At 39.9% G+C, this 22,424-nt stretch overlaps 1 protein-coding gene across 6 annotated transcripts in view; it reads left to right on the plus strand.

Moving 5' to 3' along the window:
• PHIP (PHIP subunit of CUL4-Ring ligase complex) overlaps positions 1-22,424 on the plus strand; it is a 62,661-nt gene that overhangs the window by 7,427 nt on the left and 32,810 nt on the right. For 5 of the 6 annotated variants that reach the window (XM_081904791.1, XM_081904793.1, XM_081904792.1 and 2 more), the window contains exons 5-15: positions 5,869-6,019; positions 6,105-6,203; positions 6,913-7,073; positions 10,218-10,439; positions 10,891-10,991; positions 13,976-14,046; positions 14,532-14,632; positions 14,723-14,763; positions 15,638-15,736; positions 16,388-16,541; positions 17,111-17,245. In XM_081904791.1, the coding sequence (XP_081760917.1) occupies positions 5,869-6,019; positions 6,105-6,203; positions 6,913-7,073; positions 10,218-10,439; positions 10,891-10,991; positions 13,976-14,046; positions 14,532-14,632; positions 14,723-14,763; positions 15,638-15,736; positions 16,388-16,541; positions 17,111-17,245 (1,335 nt within the window). Of the gene's footprint in view, positions 1-5,868; positions 6,020-6,104; positions 6,204-6,912; positions 7,074-10,217; positions 10,440-10,890; positions 10,992-13,975; positions 14,047-14,531; positions 14,764-15,637; positions 15,737-16,387; positions 16,542-17,110; positions 17,246-22,424 lie in introns of all 6 variants that reach the window. The other variant, XM_081904789.1, reaches the window with a different exon arrangement.

Below are 22,424 nucleotides of genomic sequence, written 5' to 3' on the forward strand. Positions count from 1 at the left end.
TCTTTCTTAACTTTTACTTCTAGCTTTGTGTCTCTGTTTACCTTAAAATCATATTGAGTTTGTTTTTGCTTTCCCCTAAACCTTTTTCTGATTCCATCTGTTTGGAAGCATCTTCTCATTTTTTGGTTTTAATGCTTTTAGTGGCTGTGCTTGGTTATCATAGGAATGAGCCACACTGAGCCTTAAACTTGTGTGCTCCCTCTCCTTTGGCATGGCTCTAAGGAAGCTTTTGCTTCCATTTTTGATTACTTACAACTTGTCATTATGTCTAAATCCTAAACTTTTGTTAATCTTAACTATGGTTTGTTGCTTCAAACTATGCATACACCAGAGCCATGTTTTCATTTACTCATGGTTTTCTTGTTTGCTTTCTTTAATTGTCTGTTGCTATTACTTTAATTTCTCCTGGCAACCTAGCAGTTTGAAAGCACGTCAAAGTGCAAGTAGATAAATAGGTACCGCTCCGGCGGGAAGGTAAACTGCATTTCCGGGCGCTGCTCTGGTTCGCCAGAAGCGGCTTAGTCATGCTGGCCACATGACCCGGAAGCTGTACGCCGGCTCCTTTGGCCAGTAAAGCGAGATGAGCGCAGCAACCCCAGAGTCGGTCACGACTGGACCTAATGGTCAGCGGTCCCTTTACCTTTACCATTACTTTAATTTACAAATTCTAGGGAGTAAAAACTACATTTAAAAAACAACTAGTTTAACTACTTAAAATAAGTTTAAACTGGTTTAGATTCATTGTTGCAAATTCAGTACTTACAACAAAAGTTTGTTGTTAAAAGCAGTTTGGGTGAGAGCTAATAACTGCAGGAAGCTCCTCTGCCACCACCAGTTCATGCTTGCTGAGAAGCTACTTGCAAATGTTGGAGAACCAGGAGCTATAATCAGAAGCATCAGTTGCAGAAATCCTGGTGCATGCACAAAAGTGCTTGAGGGGATGTATGGGGATATTTAGATGCTGTTGTTATTTGCACACTTGTAATACAGTACCACATTTTTCAAGAATGAATTGAGTGCTTAGAAGGAGAACGAATTTCATCCCTCCAGATGATAGTTCCAATTGTGGTTATACTTTTCTCATGCAAACTAATTTATATCAGTTACGTTTATTTTTATGATTATGTGTGCATCTCCCCCATAGTAAAAAATATTTTTACTTTTATTGACAAGGAAATAATACTTTTGAACCTCCACCCATGAAGGACCTATGCATTTGTGGTCCTTGCTTTGTCTAGATCAGGCAAAGGCAACCTTCGGCCCTCTAGATGTTTTGGACTACAGTTCCCATCATTCCTGACCACTGGCCCTGTTAGCTAGGGATCATGGGAGTTGTAGGCCAAAACATCTGGATGGCCAAAGATTGCCTTTGCCTGGTCTAGATGTTTTGATGCTTGAATTGTCACACTCTTTGGGAACCTGATCAGTGTTACAAATTTGTATCCTGTCTTCCTAACTGACAATAAGACTTCTAAGTTATCTGAAAGTAGATGAAAACTGATATATATTAACAAATTTATAAGATTGTTTAAAGAGGAAGGACTGACTTATATTTAAAAAGGAAGAGGGGAACAGTGATGGCACATGTTCTCTTCCTAGGCCTTAGATGTTGCCACTTCTGTGTCTGTTTCAACTGCTTTTCTCTGAAGGTTCCTTGGAAACCATAGAGGATAGTAGACCCCTCCCTTGTTTGTTACCTATAAATCAGGGCCAGGGAGTACCAGATGTTTCAGTCCCCAAGAGAACAGAGCATCTTCTCACATGGGCAGCTGGACAATCAGCAACTCCTAGCGTTTTCTGATAATGGGGGCCTGATGAAGGTTCTGGGGGGACGGTGATGGAAAATGTCCTGTCTCTGAGGTTTGCTACTAATGCTGTGATTCTTTCAATTGCTGCTTTTAAAAGTTCCATGTTGACACTATGGGTGAACAACACCTCTCCTCAAAAAAGTATGCTACCTTATAACCCATGATCAGCTACTGCCAGATAGATTAGTAATCATCTGATGTTGCAGCTCCAGATTTGCTATAATTTAGTTCACTCTAATGGTCCAGTATTTTTACCCTGATTCCTTCAGTTCCCCTAGTCACTGGCAAATGGGTACTGATTATAATTTTCATGGGGCACATGACTGAGTTCTTCCCTTCAGCCCCAAAGAATTTTTTTCCACCCAGGATTACCTTCACAGCTAACGAAAGGATCAAAATTCTTCCCTGCAGGGAAGCAGTTGAATTGGTAGCAAGTACTTTTTAACTCTGCAGTTTTTATTTGAAGTATTTTGGGATGTCTAACCTCAGAAGTTCAGGATGGTGTTATTGGATACAGCCTTTCTCTCATACTAGTTGGAACATGGTTCCCTTCAGGTAATTGATCATGCCTGATTCTCATGGCAATAGCCTCAGTCACAGCAACAGGCTTTGCCTCAGTTGCCCTTTCAGGCTGAGAGCATGGACAGAATTCATGATGAATAGATTAATCAGATGATGCTCAGTCATGCACATTGTCCTTCTGCACAGCTCAAATTACCACCCATGTCTGTGGATCTGTGGAGGAGGAGGATGGATCCAGCTGGCTGGCTAACTGGATCCAGAGGCTGATAGCTTGTGAACTGACACAACAGCTAAGACTTTCTTTCTGTTCACCTGTTGTGGTGCTTCTTTCTGGAGATGATTTGGCCATCATGAGGCCCCTTTTATGTCTTTGCAAAAGCTATTAGACTGTGGGCTCAGTTTTCCATCTTGTGAGTGCTCTTGGCAAGGTACTCTGCGAGTCCTGTTTGCTCCACAGATTTCTTTGGCGGTGGTCCTCACATGATTCTCATCAAGGTTGGGGAGTAGGTTGTGGGAAACTCATCATTTCTTCTTTATGGTATGAGGCCCTTGAAATGTCCATAGTCTTTCACGCATTTTGGCCAGCAACCATTCCCAGTAAGTAATTAGAGAAGTATGGAATCAGGTGCTCTTGCCTCTGAACTTTAGCATAGCAGTGGGGCGTACACAGTGGCATCATTCCTACAGCAGTTGATCTCTGGGAGAGGATGATGATCTTGCAGGCTTCTTGGTCAGATGGGATGCTGATTGCACTGTGGTCCAATACTTGTTCCACTTCTGGGGATCTCTACCTCTGCTAACAACGAGTACCTCTAAATCTGTTGCTGAGCAACCATAGGTTGTTGGAGAATGCATTTCTTTTCAGGTGGGATGAATATTTCCTTTCATACTATCTTGCTGATAACAAGGACCATCATAAAGATAAGATGGACAAGATAGACTGCATTCTTTCCAAGACCGCCATGGTTACTACTGTTTGCTGGACTTTTCAGACCTTTCTCCTTCAGATTAAGAGCAGACTTTCCTTCCCAACAATGTCAGATCTCAAGATGTTAGTCTTTCGGGTCTTTCGGATGAGACTGATAAACCTTTTTGAAGCCATGCTAATTATCTTGGAGCGGTGAATTTCATAGTTCCATCATGTGTTTTATGTAAAAGTTTTTTTATTTTTGTCTGTTCTGAATGTACTACCAGTATGTTCTGTTGGGTGGCCTTGAGATCAAGTATTAGGAGAGAGGACAAAATCATTTCTCTATCAGCTTTTTCTACACTGCATAAGTTTATGCAACTGTCACACCTCACTTCTTAATCCTCCCAAACTAAAACACTGTAGCTCTTCCTTACAGGGGTGATGCTTTAACCTCTTATTTTGGTCACTGTTTTCCACATTTCATTGTAAAAGATATGGTACTGGAAAAATCTAACATCTGACATGCTATTTTAAGAACAGTAACTACTTTTTATGTATTGTTGTAGTTCAATTTGCATTTACTTACTTTTTGAGGATTATCTTAAATATGTTTTTAATGTTTCATATTTTATCAGTATTTTAATTTGTGTGGGTCGCTTATGTCTCTGGGTGAAAAGCGGAATATAAATATAATAATTATAATATTATTAGTTACTAGTGTCCTTTTTCTTGCTTGTTAATACTAAAGTAAGGCTCTAGAAGAATACATTAAAAATACATTTCCCCCCCTCCTTATTCGGGGCCTTACTTTCTTGCTTCTAAAATTTTGCTTGCATATTGACTGACAAGCCTCATTCACAATCACAAAGGCATTTATATATATATATATATATATGATAGAAAAATTGAATTAAAAGAAAAGGGAGAAACCTTTAAAATTTTCTCTAGAATCTATAACTGGTAGTGAGAAAAGCAAATAGAAGTAATTTTTCACTTCTAGAACTTTGGTTTTGATTGATTGTTATGCAAAGTGTGGCCAGAGCATGTTGTAAATTTAATTTAATTTCTTACTAAAAAGTTAGTGATGTCATTTAAATCCAGCAGTTTGTGCTAATTCAAATCATGCCCCAATTGGTTTTTATCCATTCACTTTGGTGAGTACAGCAAAATATTCTCCTGTGCACTATATAAGTATGAAAGGGGGAGGTGTGCCACCTTTTTCTTTTTCTTTTATAAAAAATAGTCTGTTAGATGTGTCGTTCTGCAGCAGTTGACAAAAGTGCAGTGAGAAAAACACTACCACAGCCATCTACAAAGGCAAGGTAGGGGGCGGGAGGACCCTTTAAAAACAAAAATCAGCTTTTTTTAAAAAAAATATTATCTTTTGTGCAACTACTTCAGTGAGAAGGGAGAAAGCTGGGTTGCTTGTCACTGATTACGTCATAAATTGTCTCCTGTAGATTGATGAACTTGGATAATGACATTTTCATGTGGCAATTAAAATAATAATTAACATTTTTATCTGGGGAGGAGTACTGCATTTTCCTGCATTCTGAATATAATAACCTTGTAACTTAAGTGCTATTGAGAGAAAAGACATGCAGATGTGCACACAAATTAGAAAAAATATTCTTTTAATATATAATAAACTAGTCATCTGGGAAAACCCGTTGTTAAAAAGAGTATCATCACAATTGATACTGTTTGATTATTTGAACAAGAAATGCATGAATTGCATGATGGGGTTCATACTTAGAGGGAAAATACAGTACGGAAAAGTTTCCCTGCTGAGATATAAAGAGTACACAGTTCTGTCTTTGCAGATCCAAATTTGGCTGCATTTGCATGTAATGGTAAGCCAGGGTTTCTGGCTTATTGTGGTATACTATAAATAAACAGTGTGCTAGTTCACACTGTGCGATCACTCCTGCTTTGCTTCTCCTCTGGTGCAGTAAACAATCCAGGAAGCCTTGGCTTTCCATTATTTCCAAACCCAAGGATCTTGGTTTGTTTCTCCCTAATAAGTCATGATCTATAAGATAGCAACAAACCCATGGCTTAAGATTTGACGAGAAACAAACTGCAATCCCTGGTTTGGTAGAACTGACTTTGGTAACTGCTCCTAGTTTGTAGAGAAACAGACCACAAGCCTGGGTTCGGACAGCATTACAAACCAGACTGTGAGGCAGCCAGAGTAAGGGAGGTGGTCAAGGGAACTTCAGTGTGCTCTAGCATATTAAATGAATCAGGCCTATGTATGTGCAGTGTTTTAACTATCAAAACACTTTAATGTTAATGCTAAATACTATTACTAAAATATGTCACCTTGTTTTCAAATTGACTCATTATGATACTGCGTATTCAATGCTATTTCTGTAGTGATTCAAATAATTTTGTTTTCAAATTCATAAATATTTTAAACATGAGGTTAGGGAAATAATCAGTCTAGATTTTATTTGTGTGTGCATGTGAGTCCTTTAAATACTGCTTTCATTGCTGTGTATACTAGAAATCATAGAAGCATTTCAGGTGTCAAATACTGTCCCCTTTTCAAAACATCACCCCCCAATAGTTTTCTAAATTAACAGAAGAATATTGGATATTTAACTCCTGGTTTCTTCTTAACAGGTAAAATACTACAGACACTTGGCACCTGATCACCTGCTTCAGATATGCCATCGACTAGGACCACTTCTAGAGCAAGAAATTCCTCAGAGCGTTCCAGGAGTCCAAACATTATTAGGAGCTGGAAGACAGTCTTTGCTTCGCACAAGTAAAAGTATGGTTCCCCCACCCCCCAAATGACTTGAACACTTATTTTGTTATGTTTCTATGTTTATGTTTTATTTTATATAATCAAATAGGTTGCAAGCATGTGGTGTGGAAGGGATCTGCTCTTGCTGCATTGCACTGTGGAAGACCTCCAGAGTCACCAGTAAACTATGGCAGTCCACCTAGTATAGGTAAGAGTCTTACTAAATAAGTGTGTAACACTGCTAGTGCAGCAGTTGGATTTATGTCTGTAAGGTTTGGTGGATATTTGTTGCTGTGGTGTGTGTTACTTCTACCACTTATAATTCTTCTGTATGTTAGTGCTAGTGCTCATAAATCCTGGTATGATGCCGATTTCAGGCTTTAGGAAGGCATCTACATATTCAAAATAGCTGATTAGATGCCTTTGCATGTGTTTGTAACCATCACATCCCAGTGTCTGCGAGACTTCAGCACTGACTGAAACCTGCCAGACATTTGATTATAGTGTACATCTAATGAACATCTAATCCTGCGCCTACAGGATTATTTCTGCATGCATGCTGTCTCTTTACACTCTTCTTTTTTGCCCATCAGTCTAGGTAGCAAGTCCAAATTGCTTCCCTCTCTTGTAGTTAGTAGTTTCTGTGCAAGAAGGTACTTGGGAGCTTGGAGAAGATGACATGTTTTCAAGTTAGTATAGAAAATGGCCAAGAGGAAGTCATAATCTTTTTCTTCCCACATTTGTTGTCCTCCTATTGAATAGTAACAGTGAAAGAATTGGGGGACCACTGGTGGTCAACTTTTTACTATCGAAAAAGGAACCATTTAGGAACCATTTTTGTATTGCTTTAGGAATGGTATTTGCCTCTTTCTGGATAGCCACCTGACTGACATACAAAATGCTTTTTTTTTTAATAGCTGAAACTCTCTTTTCAAGAAAACTAAATGGAAAATACAGGCTTGAACAACTTGTTCCAACTGCTGTATATCAACATATGAAAATGCACAAGCGAATCCTAGGACATTTGTCTTCGGTATATTGTGTAACGTTTGACCGAACAGGCAGACGGATATTCACTGTAAGTGCAAATTCATGAAGACGTGCATAGTCATGAAAATGTTTAAATATATCTTTAAAGATGATGTACTGTACACATTACTATGATGCAAAGCAGGTAGGTTATGGCAAAAGGTTAATTCATCTCGTTAAACACAAAATTTCTACATTTCTCTCATGGTGCCCTTGAAGGGGGCGGTGTGGTTCTGTGGAGCCTCTTCTGAGGTGCTGGTCTGAGCAGTCCTATTTCAGGATGAATGTATAATAAATAACAATAAATAATATTTTTTTAAATTTATATCCCGCCCTCCCCAGCCGAAGCTGGGCTCAGGGCGGCTAACAACAATAAAATAATACAACATGTAATACTTTCTGTGGTGGCACAGGCCAGTCTCATAGTCTTCTTTTGACAAGAAGAGCTGCTTTCTTTGGAAATAGTTTCGAAAAACAATATTTTACCTGGATATAAGCAGAGGGACATTTTGGAAGCAGGAACTTCCCCCTGGAGGCAGGAAATTGATAATGAACTTAACTGAGGGAGGGGACTCCATGTTCTGTTTCTGCTTGCTTTTATATGATGTTTATTTCTTCTGTCACATGTGCCCTTGGTTGCGTTTTCTTCCTCTTCCTTTTCTGAGTGGATGAAAGGTAGGGTGCCGAGGGCCTTCTGGAAGTTCCCTCACTGCGAGAAGCAAAGCTACAGGGAACCAGGCAGAGGGCCTTCTCGGTAGTGGCGCCTACCCTGTGGAACGCCGTCTCATCAGATGTCAAATAAATAAGCAACTATCTGACGTTTAGAAGACATCTGAAGGCAGCCTTGTTTAGGGAAGTTTTTAATGTCTGGCGTTTTAATGTATTTTTAATCTTTTTTTGGAAGCTGCCCAGGGTGGCTGAGGAAATAGCCGGATGGACGGAGTATAAGTAATAAAATTATTATTCTTCTTCTGCTTCTGGCTTTAGCAATTAATTTAGGTGAAAAATGGTATCATTTTTCTGTTTGTGTGTTTTCTCACTGCAGTTGCAGTTCAGACTTTTGACTCTAGGAGAGGAACATTTGGCGAGTCATCTTGCCACTCCAAAGTATCGTAGCTTTGTTATTTCACTTTCCTCTTGTTCACCTAGGATCAACCTGGGGTTAGTGAAGGTTATAATGATGGACTTTCTGTGTTTTTCTCCACCTGTGTAGCTTGTGTTGTTCTGGATAGGAAAGATTAAAGGTTGATTGGAAGTGACTGGAGGATAACACGGAATAATTCCCATTTCAGTTGGATGTAGTAGGTATCCTCCTGCTGCTTGGAAGGCAGGAAACCAAATATCATAAGTTTGCTGAAGATTTCCCCATCAGCTGAGTCTTCATTTCATTTCTTGACTCAGAACAATCCAGTTTCCTCTCCTCCACTGTGTTTATTTCTCAAGCTCAGAGAAATGTGTTTTTCCCTTTGTATTATTCTATTTTTCCTGCCGTTTTTGTCTTTGCCTCTTCTTCGCTGTTGGTGATGTCTATCATTTTTTATGTAAAAAAGAAGAGAGACATCGTTCTATTCCTATGCCTTTCTCCTCTCAGACTTGCCCCTTGCCTTCCTGCTGCTCAACTCTTGGCAAGGGAAGCGCCTAAGGCCACAGCTTCTGTTAAGCATATCTTAGTGGTCAAAACCAAGTGGGCTGTCTGAGCAATGGTGCAGTGAAATTTCTACAGACTTCCTCACCCATTGTACTTGTTCATCAGGAGCAGTCAGATTGTCTCCTGGAAGGGCTTCAGCTATCCCGGCTGTAGATGCAACTAGAGCATTGATTTCTGCCATTTCTCCTTTCCCTCTCTAATTCACAACTCTGGTGTCTTCCCTGCTCCCCACAAAAGCAGCTAATACTGTCTCCTGCCCCTTTGTCTTCCACTCTTTGCCCCGCAGGCCTTAACTGAATTGCTTGTAACTGTGCAGTGCCTTATATGAACCAGCAGAGGGTGCAGGATCCCAACAACTTGATTGAAAAATACAATTGGATAGTGGGGGGGGGGGGACTGATTCTTAATGCAGCTCTTGTTGTAGGTGCCATGCAGAGTGTTTGGATAAAACATTGGAACATTGATGCCACTTCTAGGTCTAATATAGCAACAATCCTAGTGGAAGATTGCAGCATTTCCTACCTGCATGGCAAGATAAAATGCAAGATTGCTGGAAGAGGTTAAAAGTAGTGGTGGCAATATTTGTATTAGTAACTTTAAACTATGGGTTCAACTTCCCCAGCCCCCAGACACAGTCATGGCTATATGCACTTTGTATTTCTCTCTCTGTTCCTCCCCCCAATGTTTGGAGTTTTGGAGAAGGGTTAGATGTGCTTGAGCCCTTTTGTTCTGGTGATCGTGATAATTGGTGATGGTTGTGGTGGCAATTGCAGTTGTTTCCTGTTTGCTTATTCTGCTCTAGTGAACAGAGTGCCGTGCTGGAAGTTGTTTATGTATGGGGTCACTGGGAAAGAGGTAGTCTACTCTCCCCTCTCGATAGGCCCGTATAGGTGTCACTGAACCTCCTTTCATACATTCCCTTATTAAGAGAATTTGCTGTCAGACTTAATGTTGTAATGCTTAGATCTCAGTGAAAGTGATAATTAAAAGTAGGCAATCAGACTAAAAGGATTTTGGTTTTTCTTTTTCTCCATGAATTACCTATGCCAGCGCTCGTACACTGAGAACTTGTAAGTGATACTAGGGATAAGAAGTCTTTCTTAACACAATGCAGTAAATAGTTCCTAAAGGCTTATTTTAACAGAAATGCTGGCATTTAATGCAGTGTTTGGAATTCAATTTAATTGCGTTAATTCTGTAGCTTTGCTATCATATCATTAATGTTTTGCTCTTTCGTAATTTTTAGCATGTGTAACTTTTGCAGTTGTTGAAATGTATATGTCTGTTTTGCTGTAGAAGGAAGGTGTGTGATACTATTGGGCAGGGCAGGGAGGAGAAGTTCACATTCGGTACAATGACTGAATAGGAATCAGAAGCAAACTTCCTTGCAGAAGGGGTTGCTTGGATCCAAATGAGTGTATATTAGGGTCCATATTAGGATCCATATGAAATCTGTATTGGATTCTCATAAACTAGCTAACCTCATAAACTAGCTAAGTGCCATGAACTTCAATTGGGCAGTAATTGTGGTTAATCTGTTTTAAGGGTTCTGATGATTGTCTTGTGAAAATCTGGGCGACAGATGATGGAAGGTTGCTTGCTACTTTAAGAGGACATGCAGCAGAAATATCGGACATGGCTGTTAATTATGAGAATACCATGATTGCTGCAGGGAGCTGTGACAAAATGATCAGAGTGTGGTGTCTCCGAACATGCGCCCCTTTGGCAGTTTTGCAAGGCCACAGTGCATCCATAACATCACTACAGGTAACAGTTTGCTTCCTTCTATGGCATGATTTGAGCATTATTAATGTTATCTTCTCACTTGTGGATATCTATGACACTTGACTTAAACAAGGCAGGGCTGCTCAGTCAGATATCAAATGCCTAGACAAATGTTTATGTGTGAATTGATAAGTGGGTTATTTTGCATTCCTGTTTGAAACAGTATAGGTTTTAACTGTTCTGAACAAAGACAATGGCAGGGGAGAAGGAATATTAGTTGTGATTTTGTGTGTGTGCGTGCGTGTGCGTGCATGCGTTCTTCTGCCTGCAGTGAAGAGCTTTTTGACAGACATATGCATGTGGCTGATTAAGTAACTTTTTATAGAAGTGGTAATTATGATAGAAATTTCACTTTATACTGAATCATTTGGATCACTTGTTTTCACTGTTTGCCAAAAATCAAGAATTACAAATAGCTTTATTTGTTTTGCAGTTTTCACCACTATGCAGCGGCTCAAAGCGATACCTGTCTTCAACTGGGGCAGATGGCACTATTTGCTTTTGGTTATGGGATGCTGGTACACTTAAAATAAAGTTAGTTTCTCTCTTGTATGGTATTAAGCACACTATGGAATTAAACATTGCAGTTGATAATGGGTGGCTTTTGGAAGTTATGGGCTATTATTGTTGCTGTTGTTAAAATTTATATACTGCCCTTCACCTGAGGGTCATAGGGTGGTTTCAGAATGAAAGCACAAACATGCATTATATAATAACAAACAAAACTATACCCCCTCTCAGTTTAAAAGGCCATAGATTGTTTAAATAGCCAAAGACCTTGGAGAAGGAGGTTTTTGCCTGGTGTCTAAAGAAGGCACCAGAGAAGCTTCCCTAGGGAGAGCATTCCACAAACAGGAAGCCACTGGAGAAAGAGCCCATTCTTGTGTTGTCAGCCTTCAGACCTCTTGTGGAGGAGACACACAAAGAAGGGCTTCAGATGATGGTTCGTGTTGGAAGAGGTGATCCTTAAGGTATTGTGGTCCTGAGCCATTTAAGGCTGTGTAGGTCAAAGCCAGCACTTTGAATTGTGCCCAGAAACTTAATTGGCAGCCATTGAAGTCGGATCAGGATTGGTGCAGTATCCTCAAACTATCCTGCGCTGGTGAGCATTTCTTATTCTCTCCCCTCCCCCCAAACTCTCCAGAGGTGGTTTTGTGTGTGCATTGGGGTCTGGAGGGGACAGGAGAAGCAGAGGAAGCTCCATAGAATTCTGCCCTAGGTTGTTTCTGTGTGGGTTGGTGCTAATATTATAATTTATATTGCTTTCTATATATCATAAAACGTAGCAGAGGATTCATACTAGCATAACAGAAAAATCCTATGCCTCTTCATTCATAAGTAAGCTACATTGTCTTCAGTGAGGCATGCTTCTTGGTTGATGTTCTTAGGATTATAGACTTACAGTTTATTCTTATTCAAGTCCCATTGAGTTTAATTAAACATCTAGTTAAGTATGTGTAGGATTGCTGCTTAAGCCATGAATCTTCAGTGTTAGCGTTCAAAAGTCTCCTCCCATTACTACTTTTGAAGTGATGGTGCAGCATTTAAACACAGTCTGTTTACTATTTTATTAATTTCAGTTACAGCATCTTTTTTATTATAAAAACGTTTCAAAATGTCTGAGATGAATGTAAACATCCATGTTAAGGCTACTAATGTAACCTCTTTGGTAAATCAATGACTCTACTGGACGTCTTTGTGACATTGGGTGATTAACAGATGGGCAGCTTTAGACACCTGTCAAATTGGGCCATGAGGGAGGAAGATAAGAATCTAGCCCTTTGGCCACATTCAGTTCTCCACCCTCATTGTATGTGTCTACATTTTCATGGAGCAAAATGTAGGTAGGTAGCACGGGCATAGGTTTTAGATAGTGCTTCTATGCTGTATGACAGATCTATTTAATTGCAAATCAATACGTTTTTTAACCACTATAGTATGTGTTCTTATACAGGAAATACTCTTAATGAAACTGACTTCAATAGGCCACTGATTCATGTTAGCAACCCTTGATTGGCTTTCTCCTATATTAGAGCATAAGAAAGGATGGGATTCTTGATTTGTTTATTGAAATACTCGGAGAATGTGCCTGGGATATATACCCGGGATTCACAATGTAGCTGTAGCTCTAGGGCATGTACCCACTGTGTGTTTGGAGACTTGTCTCCCTGTCACATCTTTCATATTTATTGCAACAAACACCAATGCACCTGTAGTGCAGGGGAAAGTTTGAAATTGCTCTAGGCAAAAAGTAGACAGTTTATGAAATGACTTTGTAGTCCTTTCAAAAAGAAATAAAAAGGCATGGCTCTGGAAAATACGTTTTCCAGACCCAACAGACAGATGTGGTTTCTAATGCATCACAGCCTTTATTTTATTACTAAGAAGTACTGTTCAGATCCCTGTAAAAGGAACTAAAACGTATACTGTTATAAAAACCTGTCTTCAGTAAGATTTTATTTTGCTTTTCTGTTACAATGGAGTTTGCTAAATTATCCTAATTTGAATCCTACAATATTGCCCAGGGAATATAATTAAAGAAGATTTCCTACATGTTGTCCAGGCCTAGGGCTTGTGTCTAGATTTAGTATCAGAAAACACCCTAGCTACTTCCATCATTATAAAGCATCATAATAATAATTTAATGAAATCTTGGATTCTGATGCACAGCATGGTGATTTTTGCAATTATGAAATGAATCAGACTCTGATTTATAACAAGCAGTTGGTGAAGTACTGCAAGGAAAAAACCATGCCATCATTTATTTTTTTAAAGCTCTCCCCTACCCCTGCCCCCTGTAATAACATTGCATGGAGTTGGTTGCTGATTGCAACCTCTTTCTCAGAGATCACTAATAAACTAAAAACAGATTAAAATATGCACCAGCACTCTCAATATCTGGGTAGACTTATCTAAACAAAAATGTTTTGTACAAAGAGTACAGTGAAGGTGCATGCCTGATATCAGTAGCCAAGGAGTTCCAAAGTAAATATGCCAGTTCTGCAAATTGAAGCTGCTGAGTAGGTGTATATGGGGTAAGGAGGTCTCACAGGTAAAGTGGCCCCAAGTTGTTAAGGGCTTTATATACTAGCAGTAACACCTTGAACTTGGCCTGGTAGCAAACTGGCAACTGGTACAGGTCTCTTGAACACAGGTGCTATATGCTGACAGGTCTCATTCCTGCTGCAGTGTTCTGCTTTAGCTGCAGCTTCTGGATCAAGAACATGGGAAACCCCACAATGAGTCTTGAAATTACCAATCCTTTAACTTTTGGGGCTTGACTTTCCCTGTCTAGGAATAGCTGTAGCTGTTGAACCAATTGCAGATAGTTCTAGCCACTGAGGCAACCTGAGCTTCCGGTGACAGAATATATCTTAGCCTAAGAGAGTAGATGAACTCTATTTTAGTTAAGTCTTCCTTCTCATTTAGATTAATGCCTTTATTTATGAGCTACTGACTAATTCAGTTGCTGTCTTAGATTCTGTTCATGCTTTTAACTGTGTGTTTTAACCTTGCAGTCCAAGACCAACAAAGTTTACAGAGCGTCCAAGACCTGGAGTTCAAATGATCTGCTCATCTTTTAGTGCTGGTAAAGTGCTCCTCCTCTCAAACACCGTATTATTGACATATTCATAACTTTTAAAAATGTAGCAGTAGAATTTGCTAAGTAGCATCCTGATGCTGAGTTCTAGATGTCTGAATTGTAAACAGTAAGCAAAGGATTTGTTGAAGGCCATCTTGTAAGGAGAGCAGTGTCTGAGAAAGACTTGTGATTTTCCATTAAGTGGCAATGTTCTTAAATGATACATAAATGATATACTGTACCTTTATCCTCTTCTGCCTATGAAAGCTTAATTGCTAAAATATGTGCTCAGGTGAAGTATCTAATAATTGTGTCTAGAAACATTGAATCTCAATATAGATTTGGATATTGGTTGAGTATTATTGTTTTGGTGTTAAGATTTTTTTGTCCATAATGATCAGTACACTGGAGCAGACATTGGGAAGTGAGATGGAAGATTGTCAGATTGAGAAATGGAATATGATGATGATGATACTTTTTGTTTTCTTTAGGTGGAATGTTTCTGGCCACTGGAAGTACAGATCACATCATTAGGGTTTATTACTTTGGATCAGGTCAGCCAGAGAAGATATCAGAGTTGGAGTTTCATACTGTAAATACCTCCTCAAAATTGCTTAGCTATTTGTTTGAAGTGCTTTGGCATCTTGTAGTCATGATGTTAATTTTTTTCTTGTTCACACAGGACAAAGTGGACAGCATTCAGTTTTCTAACACTAGTAATCGGTAAGCAACTTAACCATTTGTGTATATCATAAGGAATGCCTATCAAATTTGACCCCTATGGAACCAAAATCATTTCCCACCCATGGCCTAAGGATTTGGCAAGCTGAAAGGGTGTGTGTGCTGGTGAGCAGGGGGAGAATGGTTTTGATAAGAAGTAACAGGAGGGGATGGTTTTGGCAAGGTGATTGGGGGGGATAGGTGGGTTTGGCAAACAAAGTGAGCAGCCCTTAGAAGATAAAATATATACTGGGGAGGGGAAAATGCTTTAAAAAATATTTGCTCCATCACCATGTGATGGTTTTTTTAAAAAACTCTTGCATAATCCTGACCTTGTGTTCTGCAGGCTTCTGTTCTGCCTCTACTTGATTCCTCTCTTCCAGCTGCGTTATCCAGCAATTCTTTCTCCTTAGTGCCCTTTTTGCTTGGTGCCTAACCATTACCTGTGCTGCCTGAATCCAATGGTAGCTGTAGTCCAACAGTGCCTAGAGGGCACCAGCATTGGCTTCACCTGCTTCAGATTATATATAGGTTGGAAGCTTTGGCATTGGGCTCAGGTTGTTGGTTAATAAAAGTTGGGCTGCAATCCTAAGCACATTTCCCAGGGAGTAAGTTCCAGTAAATCCATTGGACTTTGCTGAGCATTGGTCTGCTTCTGAGTAGGCGTGTATAGGATTGCAGTATTGTTCTCGTTACACAGCACTTTGTGTATGTGCTGCAGATTCTATCTAACATTGTTAGTCAAGAATTCAAGAAACCATAAATAGACTAGTGCACTTAAAAGTATTACTAGATTGCAATATGATCTGTAGAGAAAGCATTGCAAAAAACCGTTTTGCTTGTGAAAGACAATAAAAGGCATTTTTCTCTTTGTTAGATTTGTCAGTGGAAGTCGTGATGGCACAGCACGCATCTGGATGTTCAAGAGAAGGGAGTGGAAGAGTATTTTGTTAGATATGGCTACTCGGCCTGCAGGGTAAGCCATTTTGATCTTATTTATGTTTAGGTATCATCTACTGTAGTGTCGGTTCAGGGGTACCCAGCATTATGCAGATGTTTCGTGTGCAGAAATTCCCAGGCTCAATGCTCTCATCCCCATTTAGAAGGCATGAGCTATTTTCATCACCTTTCAGTCCTGCTAGGGACCTTTTGGGCTTTTTGTAAATTTCAATGCAGATCCAGCACTTCTGTAGTGAGACCTCAAAATACACCGAGAGCACCAATGTAGGCAATCTTTAGTTTTTAGAACTGCTACGGATGGGAACAGTCTACCTGAAACTGGTGGGTATTGGAATCAATTAAGTGGAGTTATGGTCTGGCAGTGAAATCCATCTCTCTCTAGGTTTCTTGTTTTTCCCAGGCCAAGGAATAATGGCACTTCTGAGAATGCTGGTGGTCATTGATTTACCTTCTCACTGTTCAAGCAACAGAGATAATAATTTTCAGCCACCTGTGTTTTTTTAAGGTTCAACTTTATTGTGCAGTCTCTTTGCATCTAGTACCTAGTGACTGTGTGAAAGGATCATGACAACTTTCAAGTTGACCAAATCTCTAAAAATAATCTTTGCACTCCTGAAAAACTGACAGTTTCTGATTAACATTTTTATATTTTGTTCATTAATTGTAGACAAACTTTACAAGGAGTAGAAGACAAAATCACAAAGCTGAAAGTTACAATGGTGGCTTGGGACCGTCATGACAACTCTGTTATTACTGCAGTTAATAACATGACTTTGAAAGTCTGGAACTCTTTTACTGGGCAACTTATTCATGTCCTAATGGTAAGGAAAATAAAGTAACATTCCTCTTTCTATAGCATTGCTGTGGCTTCCTACTGAAATTCTTCTGTTGTATATACATTTTTAATTGTTTCAGATTGTTTAAAATATTGATTGTGCAAGATAGGAGAACAAATTTCTAGAGCGTGGAAGCGTTGGAAATATTATAGATTCTAATGGACTGGTTTGCATGTAATACTAAACTATGGTTTAGTGTTATGTAGTTGAGCTTCAGTGAGTACCTCTCTATTTCATCCACTTTTTGTATGGCCAGGAAGAAAACTGCTTCTGAGATCACTCTCAGTTTCAAACAAATTGGATTTAATAATAATAGATAAGAATCTATTATTAGTTGCTAAACAAGCCAACTAATATAAAACAGGATTCCTGGTTTTTATGTAATGCTAAATCAGGATTCTTTGAAATGGTAAGGAATCTCATCATGGCCGTGATGAAAATGTCATTGTATGGGATTTGGCGAAGTGAATGCTTGGAACTTGCTACATGTTAAATAATTGGATTTAACATGTTCAGTTTAGTTAATTTGTTTTCTATTCTTTTTTAAATATCAGGGTCACGAGGATGAGGTATTTGTACTTGAGAGCCACCCTTTTGATCCTAGAGTTCTCTTCTCTGCTGGCCATGATGGAAATGTCATAGTATGGGATTTGACAAAGGGAGTAAAGATCCGATCTTACTTCAACATGGTAAATAATTTGGTTACTTATATTAAAAAGGATGTTATAGAAGCTCATTTTGCCTTTTATAATTGAAATCAAGTACCGGTATGTGGTATATACTTATTATAGATGCATCCATAATAAAGACAGATTAGTAATGTGAACACTATTGTGCTGATACTTTACATTTTTCTAGACTTATTAATGTATGTACATTGGATAGGTGATTTAAAAACTAATTGCTGCTTAGTCACTTAAATCTGAAACCAAGAATATGGTGTTGATCCACTTTATTCATTATCACACTTACATCTCAACTGGAGCACCTATTCATCACTTGAGGATTTTTTTCAGTCAGGATTGTTTGATGATGTTGTGTCAGCCCATCACTAGTCTGTCCAAATCTGGTCCATAGTTGGATCAGGTTTGGGCAAACTTAAGTAATTTAGGAACACGACTTGAACATGACTTGAAAGATTAGATTTTATAGAAAGAGAATGAAGAGCAGTATCCCCTGGTGGAATTCATAGAGGTTTTGGGGCCTGGTGATGATCACATGTAACAGCACAAATGTGCAGATTGATGTTGGTGACATGGTGCTATATCTAGATCATTAAGCAGAAATTAAACCAGCGTTTCTGAGTTGAGGTGTAACAGGAAACATTTGCTATGATATTGGAAGTGAGGAGTGCAAAGAGGAGGGAGCTGCAGCTTATTTTCCTGATAACATTAAGTAAACTGGGCCTCTGCCCAATCTTGCAAATGGAAATGTAGTATATAAGATAGCATGTTGAAATGAGTTGGTCTCATGTCATTCAGGCATACCAAGAAGGTATATACAGTCGTACCTTGGAAGTCGAACAGAATCTGTTCCGGAAGTCAGTTCGACTTCTAAAGCATGGCTTCTTATTGGCTGCAGGAAGCTCTTGCAGCCAATTGGAAGCCACAGAAGTCCCGTTGGACATTGGGCTTCCAAAAATAGTTTGCAAACCTGAACAGTCATTTCTAGGTTTGCGGCGTTCAGGAGCCAAAATGTTTGAGAACTAAGCTGTTCGAAAACCAAGGTACGACTGTACTAGATGAACAAAGAAGCTCACTAAGATGCTTACCTGCTCAATGGACCAAGATACAAATGAGCCTTTTGGCCATGCTCACGTGCTCTTCCCTTCTTGCTGTGCCTAAATGCAAAACAGACACTAAACATAGTTTTCTATTCTGTGCAAACTGGGAAATGGTGGTTACCAGCTTTGGAACAAACCAGGATCATAAATCTAATTCAGAACATGGTTTAAGATCCTTTGTTGTTCTGAAACTGGTAGTAATAGTTTCCCAGTTCAGACAAAGCAAGAAGCAATTATTGTTTTGGTATTTCCTGGTTTAATTATGGCTCGCATGAAGGGGCTGTGTACACTGACAAAGGGGTTGTTGATATCTTCGTTTATTTAGCAGAAGTATGATCATCTGTATGTGGCTGTGGTCCAGTTGCCTGGAACATTTATTCTTTGCCAATAGCTATTTATAAAATTGCTGTATGAAGGAATTGGGACCACTTCCTTTATCCCTTGTAACAGGAACATTGTTTGTATACAGTTGCTGCTTTGAACATGACAATTAAGAGGAATCCTTCACATACTAATATTACTCATTTCTAAACTCTGTGGTGAAATCCAACTTTAAAAGAGCACTTGAGATTTATTGAAATGTTATAATTGAATTCTTTTTGCCTAGACTCTCTTTGGATAGTATGATACTATCTACTAATTCAGAGCAAATGGGTTCTTGTAAACTGTAAATCAAGCAGAGATTAAGGTTTGTGATACTCGTGATTATTCCACATCTCATGCTCATTCAGTAAATCCCTTGCATTTTTCAGTTGTTGTCTCTTGCTGAAGATAGTGTTGTATAAAAGAATAGATAAAACTGAGCCAGTGCAAACCAAAAGTTGCCTCGTGATCTTTTAGGGTGCTTCTGTTAGTAGTTGTGGTTATCACACACCATTTTGCTGTTAAGTGTAGCAGACGACTATCCAGGTTGTTGAAAATCTAGTCTTAATTTTAAAATTAAGTATTTCACATCTCTACTGCTGTTCAGTACTTCCAGCACACCTTTTCAGCATCTGCCACTTTTCCAACCCTAAGCCTGCACTATTAATTAGATTCCCCTTATTGGGGATTAGATCCTGTTGAAATCAGAACTTTCTTTCAAGTAAACATGTATAGGATCAGGCTCTGAATGTTGTGTTAAGAAAAACTACTAAACTGGTAGTCAGATGACTATTCTACGTAAACTAATTCTGTTTAACAGATTTGTAGACAAACTTGTAATTCTTATAGCACTGAATGTTTGAATAGCAACTGACGTGAGATACAAGGCTGTATCCATCGCAGGCATTGTTAGCACAAATGCATTTTTGAGCTTGTGCTGTGGAACTTCCTCACTTCCCATGATACAAAGGGTCCAACCTCCTTTCCCTTTGATATCAAAGACTAAAAATTGTACCATTAGAGAGCTTGAGTTGATACAAAATTTATGTAGCTATCTTTAATAAAAGTTGCTTATCCTATTCAACAACCCCTTCTTTGACTCCTTTCCGGATAGAATAGTAAATGCTTTTCTCCTGTTGTTTGGAAGTAAATTCTATTTGGACTAAATGGAATTTACTGTCAGGTAATATGTTTATTACTATGACTTCTTGTTTACTGATTCTGAAGCACATCTAGAATTTTGAAGAGCATGGAGTTACACCATAATCTCTGGGCCCGCTATGCTGTATACACTAATCAAGACAACCTCTGTACCTTATTTTCTCGATGAGAAATAGGACTATTTATCATTCTCTTTCTTCAGAGAATGCAAGGTTCAGCTAGCTCTTATTTGTGGAAGGGAACCCCATTTCCTCGCTTGCCTTGCCATGGTTAGGTGAAAGTGTTTTGCGCTTAAGTGCCACTGAAATTATTTTGCAACTGGGAATATTGGTAGAGTACATAGGGCATGAAAGTTCAGAGTGGTGATTGGTCACCTGTGCTTGGTTGACAGGTTTCAGGGAAAAACAAAAACCCATTTGTTCTGGATTAATGGAAGTGGAAAACCTGAAAATGAGTATCAGGTAAATTCTTTTTAAAAATATTTGCAGTTCTTTATATGAGTTGCAATCAATCAAATACAGAGAGTTCAGGTTAGAAGTAAAAAGCAACTAGTTCAAATATCCTTATTGCAGTGGCAACAATTGGGCAAGTGCTTTAAATATACGGAATTCATTGTGTTTTGCAAGAAGGGCCAAAAACTAATTTAGCACTTAATCATGAAATGAGACCAAAGGCCAACTGTCAAATACTTTTGTTCCCATGTTGTAAACTAATTTTTATTGCAGCTTTTAATGATAGTTACATTAATAGCCTGATCCTAAACATGTTTACTTAGAAGTATCTTCAAATGCGACTTGCTTCCTAACAATAGAATATTAGGATTACAGCTTTGTTTTTATTGAAAATATAGTGGAGGAAAATGTATATCCTCCTTAAGAATGAAACTATATAGTTTAAACTATATGAAAGACAGTTTAAACTTAGTTGAGTAACCTTATATTTTTTCTTAAAATGTCAGAAGGCAGGAAATGTAGTATTGTTTAATGAATGGTATATTTGACTTTGCTTACAAGTGATATAAAAAAATAAACCACGCTGAATGTAATTTTCATCTAACAGCATATTTCCTTTAAAAAATAGGTTTGTCATGTTGTCAGGGTTTCTGGGAGAGAGGAGGAGATGACAGAGGAGACGGAGAGCGAGTGGGAGGAGGGGCAGAAGGATGAGGAAGAAGATGACGGAATTCTGAGGGAATCCACGAGTCTGAGCAGCGAATCAGAGGATTCTCAAAAGGGGGTTACCTTAATCAAGCAAAAGGGAGGAGAAGGGAGAAGCGGAGAGGAGCCCAGTGGAAGACAGACGCAGCAAGAGGCGTCTCAGCCGGAACGGAGTAAAGGGGGTGGAGTCGTCAGCCTCTCGGAGGGAGCAGGATTAGGAGAGAACAGAGAAAGGGGGTTGGAGCAAGGTGTTCAGCCGGAAAGGGTGGAGAGCAGAACAAGGGGTGGTGTAGCGGTCGAAAGAAAGGTCAGCAGCAACGTACGCGCGCCAAGTTCAAACGTAGAGGCGCGCGGAAGTGGAGAGAGCTCAGGGGAGGAGCCCAGCCCTAAAGCCAGAAGGAGGGGGGAAGAGGCGGCAGAGGATTCAGCCTCAGGCGAGTCACGGAGAGAGGGAACCCAGGGGGGCAGGAAGACCCTGCGGAAAAGAAAGGAGAGGAAGAGGTGGTCTAGAGCCAGGCTATTAAGTTGGTGTGGAAGAGGGGAGGAGTCAGAGGGGACTTCAGCGGTCTAACGCGACAGACGTACGGCCACGATGCTGAACTGTACGAGAAGCAGAAATCTTCAATAAACTTTTCCTGTAAATAAACTGCAACGGAGTGAGGTCTCTTGTGAGCTGGGACCCGTCCTGGGTGGCCGTGACAGTAAGTCCCCTCTCAGAAAGCAAAAAATTTTTTTTGCGAAGCTCACGAACGGGAGCAGCCATGAGCGCTGAGGAGCAGCTGGTTGCACTGCGGGATCAGGTTACCGCTCTCACATCGGCAGTCATTGCTTCGCAGAAGAAGAATGACGACTTGGAGAAGACGTGCCAGGATTTGCAGGCAAGGTGGGAACACGCGGACAGGGCGGGGGCCCCAGGTTCCAGAGCGGAGGGCATTGCGCTTGGACGGAGGGGGGGTGCCCTGGTTCCGCATTTTAATGGCAACTTGCAAGACTATCCCAATTTCAGAGCGGACGTCGTATATGCACTGCATTTACTCCGTCACGATTTTAAAGATGAGGAGGAGAAAGTGGGGTTCATTGTTTCGCACCTGCATGGGGAGGCCAGGGCTTGGCTACGCAATCTGTGGCGCGAAGATGGACCGGCCCGTCGCAATTCAACTGCGTTCATCAAAGCGATGGATTCTTGTTTTCAATCCTCTGTGGATGTGGACATTGCGCGCCGTCAAATGCACGGGCTGAGGCAGGGGAAAGCGACTGTGCGCCAATACCACTCTAAATTTTTTGCATTGCTCACCGCCTTAGATTGGCCAAAGGACAGTAAGCCGGTCAGAGATCTTTTTTGGGAGGGATTGAGCCCCCCCATCAAGGATGAGATCGCTAGGGGGGACAGACCCCAGACCCTAG

Source organism: Podarcis melisellensis (assembly GCF_964234715.1).
Source record: "Podarcis melisellensis genome assembly, chromosome: 3".
NCBI classification, from domain to species: domain Eukaryota; kingdom Metazoa; phylum Chordata; class Lepidosauria; order Squamata; family Lacertidae; genus Podarcis; species Podarcis melisellensis.